The following is a 9513-nucleotide window of genomic DNA, read 5'->3' as shown; positions in this document are numbered from 1 at the left end:
GTTATTTTTTACTTTGAGACAGGGCCTCATTAAATTGCTGAGACTAGTCTTGAACTTGTGATCCTCCTGTCTCATGCTCCCTAGTTACTGGGATTACAGGCATATGTCCGGGTCCCTGGCTGTTGGAAGGTTTTTTAGTATTAAGATTTTTGAGGGGAGTGAAGGGAGGTGTGGGGCTGTGGGGATGACAAGGAAGGTGGAGTGACAGACATTGTTACCCTCTACACATGTATGCTTACACCACTGGAGTGACTGCACCATGTGCAGCCAGAGGAAGGAGAAGCTGTGCGCCATCTGTGTACAGTGTGTCAAAATGCATTCTACTGTCATGTATAACTAATTAGAACAAATTTAAATTTTTTTTTTTTAAAAAAAGAAGGTTCAGAAGAGAAATGATTGGGTTATAGCCTGAACCTAGCCAGTGAATTCATCCCCTGACTGGGATTAACTGAGGGGTAACTGAAGTGGTAGGGTGTGGCTGGAGGAGGTGGGAACTGGGGTGTGGCTTTGGGTATATATTTGTCTCTGCAGCCCAATCACCACAGGAGCTGCTTCCCTCTGCCACAGTCTTCGGCCATGATGTCTGCTTCCCCTTGAGCCTGGAGGAATGGGGCGGGCTTCTGTGGACTAAGACCTCTGAAACCCTGAGCCCTGATATGAACTTTTCCTCCTATTAAAAAAAAAAAAAAAAGATTTTTGTGTATATGGCCTGACATGTTCTGGAGAACATATGTCTGGAGAATGTTCCATGTGCCTCGAGAAGAACTCATGCTCTGGTGTTGTTTGGTGGAACCTTCTATATGTGACCATTGGATCCAGTTGGTGTAGTGTTTTTCAAGTTCTCTATTTCATTATTTATCCATCTGGATCTCCTAACCATTATTGAAAATGGGGTACTGAAGTCTCCAAAACTATAATTGTGGAATTATTTCTAAATATGTTCTCACTTGTATGTGAAATCTAAAAACATCAAACCATAGAAGCAGAGTATAGTACAGTGGTTATAAGAGGCTGGGATGTGGGAGATGGGGAGATGTTGGTCACAGGATATAAAGTTGCAGTCAGAAAGGAGGAGTAAGTGGTAAGTATTTAAGGTGATGGATATGTTACTAGCTTGATTCAGTCCTTCCACACTATATATATGTAACATTGCTTTGTACCTTATAATTATGTAGGATTCGAATTCAACAACAACCAAAAACCTTAAATAGGGGCAGGGGTGTAACCCAGTGGTAGAGTACATACTTAGCATGCATGAGGTCCTGAGTTCAATCTGACACTGAAAAGAAACCAACACAAAACACTGAAGCCAGGTACAACAGCACAGGCCTAAGATGCAGTCACCTGGGAGCTGAGGCAAAAGGATGGCAAATTCGAGGCCAGACTTAGCAACTCAGTGAGACCCTGTCTCAAAACAAAATTAAAGGAAGCCAGGTGCGGTGGCTCACACCTGTAATCCTAGTGGCTCAGGAGGCTGAGACAGGAGGATCACAAGCTCAAAGCCAGCCTCAGCAACAGCGAAGTGCTAAGCAACTCAGTGAGACCCTGTCTCTAAATAAAATACAAAATAGGGCTGGGGATGTGGCTCAGTGTGCGAGTGCCCGGAGTTCAGTCCCTGGTGCCCAAAATAAATACATTAATTAATTAAATTAAAGGGCTGGGCGCAACCCTGTAACCCCAGCAGCTGGGAGGCTGAGATAGGAGGATGGGAAGTTCAAAGCCAGCCTCAGCAAAAGCAAGGCGCTAAGCAAGTCAGTGAGACCCTGTCTCTAATAAATACAAAATAGGGCTGGGATGTGGCTCGGTGGGAAAGTGCTCCCTGAATTCAATCCCTAGTACCTCCTATCCCCCAAAATAAGCTGGGGATATAGCTTAATGGTAAAGTCCCTGGGTTTTAACTCCAATACAGCAAAATCTTTTTTTTTTTTGATGATGCTGGGGATTGAACCCAGGGCCTTGTGCATTTCAGGCCAGCACTCTCCCAACTGACCTATATCCCCAGCCCCAGTACACCAAAATCATAATTATTATAATAAAAATTTTTTAAGAGTTGGGGTGTCGCTCCATGATACAGCAATTGCCTAGCTTGTATGATGCCCTGGGTTTGATCTTCAGTACTGAAAAAAAAAAATTAAATGAAAAATAAGTAAATAAAATAATGCTCCTACGAACATTCACGTATGTATATGTTGAGGATAAATATTTTCATTTTTTTTCTGGGAGTGAAACTGCTTATCTATCATTAGATAGGATCATGTGGTTTTTGTTTGTTTGTTTGTTTGTTTGCTTTTAAATAGGTTCATGTTTATAAAAAATTCCAAACAGATTTCCAAGAATATGGAGCAATTTCTCGGGCTGTGGCTGTGGCTCAGTGGTAGAGCCCTTGCCTAGCATGTGTGAGGCATGGAGTTTGATTCTCAGCACCACATACAAATAAATGAATAAAAAAAAAATAAAGGTTTATTAACATCTAAAAATTTTTTTAAAAAAGAATTTCTCCCTTAACTTCTGTCAATATCTCTTTTATATATTTTTAGACCCTGTTTTTCAGCATGTATGTTTGCAATTTCTGGATCTTCTTGATGAACTGACCCTTTTATCAATATAAAATGTCTCCTGTAGTCTTTACTTTGTGACTCCTGCCTCAGCCTCCCCAAGTAGCTGTGACCCCGAGTGTGCGCCCCACGCCCAGCTCTCTCTCCAGAGTGCGGCTCCTGAAAGTTGTTCCACAGCTCACTGGTGCCCTTTTCATATTTTTCTTTCTTCTTCTATCCCTTCCCTTCCTTTTCTTTATTTCTGCAATTTTTTCTCTGTTGTATTTATATTTGGATTTATTCTTGTTATGTGTCCAAGTTCATTTTCTTTTTTTCTGTAATATCTACCAGGAATCCCACTCAGTAGACACTTTCAGTTGAGTCTGTGGATTTCATCTCCAGTTCAGTTTGGGTTTTTAAAATATATTCTGTGACTTCGTACTTAACTCTTGGTATCTATGGAATGCAGTTATGATAATGTTTAATATCTTCTGCTAGGCCTAACATCTGTATTATCTGTTCTTGGTTCATTTCAGTTGAATGAGTTTTTATTTTTATTATTTTCAATAGGGGTTGGTTGTGTTTTCCTGATCCTCTACAATACTTCTGGATTTTTGTTTTTTAAGTAATGGATATAATATCTTTGTTTTATTTATTTATTTTGTTACTGGTGAAACAGTTACTGGTGACCACTGGGCCACATCCCCAGCCCTATTTTGTATTTTATTTAGAGACAGGTTCTCACTGAGTTGCTTAGCGCCTCGACATTGCTGAGGCTGGCTCTGAACTCATGATCCTCCTGCCTCGGCTTCCTGAGCTGCTGGGATTACAGGCATGCATCACCATGCCCAGCTTACTGGTTTATTTTTATGTGGAGCTGAGGATCTAACCCAGTGCTTCATATGCTAAGCAAGCAACCTACTACCAAGCCGCAACCCCAGCACACCTCTGGATATTTTTAACGGATGCCAGATATGATGAATTTACCTCTTGGAACTGAATATATTTGCATTCCTATACATCTTCTTGAGCTTTGTTCTGGAATTTAGTTAAGTCACTTGAAAACAGGTTGGTCTTTTCAGGTAGTGTTTTTTTATGATGTTTTCATGGGGTCTGGAGCAGGAGAACCCAAGGGTGAGTGAGGTGTTGGAGAAGGGGATGCATGAGTACAGTCAATGACTGAAGCAACACCGTTAGTCAGGGGAGCATTGGGGAATTGGACTGCTCTCTGGTTGCTCATGGGATACAAAGCCTGGGTTCAGAAGAAAATGGGCCTCACCTGCAGCGCTGGAGGAACAACTGTCCAGGAAGAGTTTTTGTCACCTGACACCCCATCCCACCATTTCCTGAATGATCAGGCCATGTCATCGCACTTCTCAGGATGTCAGCTTGCTTGGTTACCAACTGGAGTTGCTTAAGCTGCCCTGGGTAGCTTGCACAGGTGTCCTGTCCTAGAAGAGAGGGAAGTAAAACATGTTGAGTCTGACATGGAAGCTAGGCCATTTCCACATACAACATGAGCACTGGACTGACTCATGGAGGACTCTCAGGAACTATGGCTGGATGTCGGGAGGATGAGCACAAACCTGGGTATATGGGTAGCCAAGAGGGCCTGGGTTCTCAAATTCATCACTTGCTCCCATGTCCTTGCAAGACAAAGCCCTGGGTGGGTGGTCCTCCTTCTTTCCAGACTCAAAAGCCTGAGAGCAGCAGGAGATTCTGGAAGCCCCCAGGCTCCTGGGTTTCTGTCATTCTTTCTCTCTACCCAATTCCCTGCCAGAGTCTGACAGTGGTGTCTGCAGGCAGGCTAGAGGTCAAAGTGCCCATCTGCCCTGTGGTTCCCAGTGGGTCTGCCTCTCTCAAAGACTTGTCCTCATTCAGCCTTGTCTGGGGCTTGAATAAACCTAGGACAGCTCAGACCAAGTCACTCACCATGTCTGTTGCCAGGTAGCCAGTGGTGAGTGGTTCCCAGCACTCCACACCCACTCCTAAGGGTTCCCCTGGCAAGAATAGGGTGACACGGGCCATCCCTTATCCTCATTACCACCTGATGACCCAAGAGGGCTTCAGTCTGGTTTAGATGCCAAAAACTTGATATTCTTTGGTGGCTCCCCCAACATCAAGCCTAGAATAATCTGATCACTTGTGATTTGGGGTGGAAGAGGAGGCTCTGGTTCAAAACTGAATGCATATATAAATTAGTTATAGGTATGTACAGGTATGTATACACACATTTGAGGTAAATGTAGACTCTGGTGTTTGGGATTGAACCCATGGGTACTTAACCACGGAACCACACTCCCAGCCCTTTTTTTTCTATTTAATAGTTAGGGTCTCGCTAGATTGCTTAGGGCCTCGCTAAGCTGCTGAGGCTGGCTTTGAACTTACCATCCTCCTGCCTCAGCCTTCTGAGTTGCTGGGATATTGACATTGGTACACTTCACCAATCTTACTCAGGTTTCTCCAGTGTGTACCATCAGACCGTGAAAACTTTAACCCAACATTCCTGAGCTGCCTGTGTCCCCTAAGACACAGGAAGGAAAGAGGAGAACAAGAGGAATGTAACATTCAGGACACGGCCTATGAACCAGGCTCCTTTTCTGAATCATCGTTTAATCGTCACGACAGCCTGTTTCACAGACACTAAGACTGGACACAGAAAGGGTGGGTGGGCCTGAGTCCCGCCGCTGGGCAGGAAGTAACCCACGCCCCCGCCTCTACCCGCTGAGCACAGCCCAAGAGCCTGTCAACAAACACCGATGGAGGCCTTGTGGGCCGGGCGCAGGGTCCTGTCGTGAAGGGTCTGGGCTAGCGCGTGGCGTGACACCAGGCCTGGGCTCCAACCAGAAGGGTGAGGGCGACGGACCCCGGCGTCGCCCCCAAGTTCCGACTCCAACTCTCGGGCACCGAGGCGCCCAACCCTGGCCCGCCCGCGGAAAGCGAGGGAACCACCCGAGCCGCCTGCAGCCCTGTGATCTCCTCCCCCAGCTGCGCAGCCCTCGGCTGCCCCCTGCCGCCGCGGGGTGGACCCTGCACGCCCCGCTGTCCCCGCCTTCTCGCTGCCCACCCCCGCCTCCGGATTGGCTGCTCCGGAAGGCTCGGGCAGTTCGCCTTCCGCTACCGGGATTGGCTGCGCCCCCGNGGGTCCTTTGATCACGCGCCCGCCGGCTCTTCCGGGGCCCGGGAGCCAACCCTGGGTGTTCCTGTCGGGGCTGCAGCGGCGGGAGGTAAGGCATGGCAGGGTTGGATGGGCTGCAGAGTGCAGGCACGGGTCCACACGTCAGGGTGCCCGGATTCCAAGATGCCGAGGCGCGGGGCGGCCCCTCCACGCTCCCCCAATACTCCACGCCCCCGGCCTGAGCCTCCCAGCACGGTGGGAACTACGTTCCGCCCGCCGCTGCTGGCCAGCATCCTAGGAGCGGCCTGATGCGCTCCGCATCCTGGCTTGCCTCCTCGGTCTGGGACGGCGGAGCCTGTCGCTAGGTATGGGCAAGCCTGATACCCCACGGACACGGGGCAGGGAGCTCTACCTTGCCCTCTGACAGAGACCCAGGCAAACATGGGTCAGGGACCTTGGACAATCTTGGTGCAGCTGCTCCAGGATGATCTTCTCGCTTCTGTGTATGGGGACTGACCCTCTCCACTTCGCCTGTCAACCCTGGCCAGGAGGGGAGGGACCTGGGCGGAGTCCCGGGTGGGGAACGGAGTGAGATGACATCATCTCGAAGATAAGGTCCAGCCCTATCCACTGTGCACACACTGGTACATGAGACTGAGTGGGGTGATAGGGGGTGTCCGGGTTCTTGTGACACCAGGGGTAAGAAGGACATAGAGCCTACGCATGGAGCCTGTAGCCTGAAGTGTGGGGACTGAACCAGAACTGAGGCAGGCCCCTTCAGATGCTCCCATCTCACCTCTAGGTGCAGTCCACCCCTCCTGTTTACCTGATCTCCATTTTGCTCCACCGGATGGGTGCTAACAGCCCAATGTCCAGGTCTGTGACAGGACCTGGAAACCTGCACCTACCCTTTCCCCAACAATTGAGACTCCCAAATGTTCATCCAGCATCTGAGCTGGGCCCCACCCTGACTTAGGGATAGGAGCTGGACAGGAAACAGATCCTGGATCTGGACCTCCCTTTGGTGCCCTTTCCACCCAGGATTGGCCAAGAGTCATTGGAGGATTACACACAGTGTGTTTTTGTAGAGGATGCCTCATCCCAGGGTTTGACCTGGGGCGTTTTTTGCAGATCTTGGGCTCTGGGGGAGGGGCTGGGAATTTGGATGTCACTGTAGGAGCAATTGATAACCTCCCTTCCTCCTCCCCAGGGAGCCCTGTGGAGGCACCCTCCCGAGGCACCACTGCCCATGCTGACCACCCAGCCCTCCTGCTGCTGATGTCATGAGTAACACCACAGTGCCCAATGCTCCCCAGGCCAACAGTGACTCCATGGTGGGCTATGTGTTGGGGCCTTTCTTCCTCATCACCCTGGTCGGGGTGGTGGTGGCTGTGGTAAGGAGCCCCCCACATGCACACATAGACACACCTGTGCCCAGGCAGGGGCTGGGTGGGCCTGGTCAGGTGCACACAGCATCTTAGCTGTCCTTCTGAGGGAGTGAAGGGTGTGGAGTTGGGCCTCCTCACTGTGGGCCTTCCTGGGCTCAGCAGCCTCCACAGTGCTGTGTCTCTGTTACAGGTAATGTATGTGCAGAAGAAAAAGCGGTGAGTGTCCCCACCCCAGTCTGATATTTCTTCCCATAGGATCTGAGTTGTCTGTGTGAGTGGTAAAACGCCCTCGGCCAGCCTGAACCAAGCCTGAAAGTCTGTTCTCCTTGCCTCATGCAACTCACCCGGGAGAGGCCCCTTTGCAGCCACATTGTGTCCAGGACACCCACTTAAGTGCCCTGGCTGGGGGAGGGGGAGTGGCCCCAGGCAGTCAGGTATTTGATGGGGGTGAAGGTGGGGCTTGGGCTGAGCCCCTGCCCTGTTCTCCAGGGTGGACCGGCTCCGCCATCACCTGCTACCCATGTACAGCTACGACCCTGCTGAGGAGCTGCACGAGGCTGAGCAGGAGCTCCTCTCTGACGTGGGAGACCCTAAGGTGAGCACTCTTGGGCAGGGGAAATCAGGTGGAGATGAGAGAGCAATCCTGTCCCTCATACTCCTGATACTAGACCCCATCCTGCCCTGGGCTTCCCCAGTGGGGCACCTCCTCCACGTGACAGCCCTCAGTGTCTCCCCCCACAGGTTGTACATGGCTGGCAGAGTGGCTACCAGCACAAGCGGATGCCCTTGCTTGATGTCAAGACATGACCTGGTTCCAGGCCCTGACCTCCAGCCTTGAGAGTCCTGCAGGCTCCTGTGGTCTTCACCCCACCCCACTGCTCCATCATCTTGCTCCCTTTAGACCCTCTGCCCTTTGTGGGCTGACCCCACCCACCCCCAGGCACTGACAGATCTCATTTTGGGGGTACTGTGGCTGGGAACAGCTTTGCTTTCTCTAACCTGCCTGAACTGGGCCTTGGCACAAACCCCCAGGAGGGATTTGGAATTGTTTCCATGGTTACAGGACCCACATGTATAGTATTCAGTATATATATTTTGTAAATAAAATGTTTTGTGGCTAGGGGTGTGGTTGACTTGACTTCAAGAAGGGTTTAAATCACCTCTGGAGCTCCCGTCATTGCCATTTCTTCTCCCAGAAATGGCCTAAGGGCAGAGAGAGCCCTTCCAAGTACCAACTTTGCTTCTCACCCCTCTACCCTGGCTATAGGGGCACACATTACAGAATGACTCTAGTCCAGAAAAGGATATTTTTTTATTCAAGTAACTGCAAATAGGAAACCAGAGGGGAGCCCCAGGCTGGGACAAATAATGGCCAACCTCTCCCCAACAGAACAAGGGGAGAAGGTGGCCCCTACACCCTTCACGGTCAACAGACCCCCCCTCCTCACTCTGCTGCAGCATCCTAGGGGCAGGACCCCACCTTCCCTGGGACTGGGGTAGTAGGTAACCCAGCCTGCTGCACCCCAGTGCCCCTTCCCCCTGAGGAACACCTTGGGGAGGGGAATATGGTCGGAACAGGGGGGAGGGCATGGGGATGAGCGTCTGGCGCTGGTAGCAGCAGGTGACTGATGTCTAAGAATGAAACATTGAACAAAAACCAACACAACTGTCCAGAGGTAGTTTGTGAACAGAGGAAAAGAGGGAACCAGAACCATGGGGGTTGGGAAGGAGGGGGAGGCGGCTTGGGCAGGGCAGGCTCCTTGTTGATAGCGCCCCCTCATAGGAAGGTCAACAGCTGAGAGTGGAAGCAAAGGATGGGCAAGTAGCCCCTGGCCTGCCTTGGGTGGCTGCCACAGGGAACCTGGGCAGTAATGACTCTTCTCCACCCCTGCACTATATACTCAGATCCCAGGGTGAGAACAAGGTGGTAGGGCCTGTGATAGGGGACAGGGGCTCCAACTCCTGCCCCCTTTCCCATACCCCAAAGGGGCTGTCCAACCTAGTGCAGGGCTCAGGTGGGGAAGAGAGTGGGGAGTTCCACCTGACAAGTTTGGCTGGGGGCTCAGCACCCCTTCCCCATTGGCTACACCTGCTAGTGCAGGTCCAGCAGGGGGGCATGTCAGAATGAGATGGGGTTTGGACCCCTTAAGGCCAGGGGAGCCCTCCCAGGCCCCTCTATGGGAAGTCAGAAGGAACAGTGGAGCAGAGAAGGGGCCCTCAAACCAAGAGCCCAGATAGCAATGTCCCCACCAAGTGGGTAAGGACTAGCAGGCGCAGGGTGCGGCTAAGTGGGACGTTAGCCTTGTCCAGGAGGGCAAGTGTGTGTGCATGGGGCAGGGGTAGGTAGGAAGGGTCGCTGGGGATTGAGGCTAGAGGAAAACTGCTTCCCATGGGACCACAGGGGCCCTGCAGCGGCTGGTGTGCTGTGTAGTGTGCGGTGGGGAGGGCGCAGGGGGGGTGGCGGGCCAGAGGT

General features: G+C 51.1%; 2 protein-coding genes across 9 annotated transcripts in view; one reads left to right on the top strand and one right to left on the bottom strand.

Annotated features, from left to right (window-relative positions):
- Positions 1 to 5646: 5646 nt before the first annotated feature.
- On the top strand, positions 5647 to 8160 carry Smim29 (small integral membrane protein 29). 7 transcript variants are annotated; one of them, XM_048805131.1, is made up of 5 exons: positions 5647 to 5761; positions 6863 to 6986; positions 7231 to 7256; positions 7530 to 7635; positions 7782 to 8160. In XM_048805131.1, exons 2-5 carry the CDS (start codon positions 6936 to 6938, stop codon positions 7845 to 7847), a joined length of 249 nt encoding a protein of 82 aa, XP_048661088.1. In that variant the 5' UTR covers positions 5647 to 5761; positions 6863 to 6935; the 3' UTR covers positions 7848 to 8160. The 7 variants fall into 7 exon arrangements, with proteins under 7 accessions (XP_048661088.1, XP_048661086.1, XP_048661084.1 ...); XM_048805129.1 differs by having other exon boundaries at positions 7767 to 8160; XM_048805127.1 differs by lacking the exon at positions 7231 to 7256 and adding an exon at positions 7296 to 7311 and having other exon boundaries at positions 6863 to 7046.
- A 173-nt stretch (positions 8161 to 8333) lies between these two features.
- The window catches only part of Hmga1 (high mobility group AT-hook 1), a 7521-nt gene continuing 6341 nt past the window's right edge, over positions 8334 to 9513 (bottom strand). For both annotated transcript variants that reach the window (XM_015487571.2, XM_048805132.1), the window contains exon 5: positions 8334 to 9513. The gene's annotated coding sequence lies outside the window, so the exon portion shown is untranslated.

Source organism: Marmota marmota, unplaced genomic scaffold (genome assembly GCF_001458135.2).
Source record: "Marmota marmota marmota unplaced genomic scaffold, marMar, whole genome shotgun sequence".
Lineage (NCBI taxonomy): Eukaryota > Metazoa > Chordata > Mammalia > Rodentia > Sciuridae > Marmota > Marmota marmota.
The sequence above is the reverse complement of the archived record's forward strand: the minus strand, read 5'-3'. Positions and strand labels throughout refer to the sequence as shown.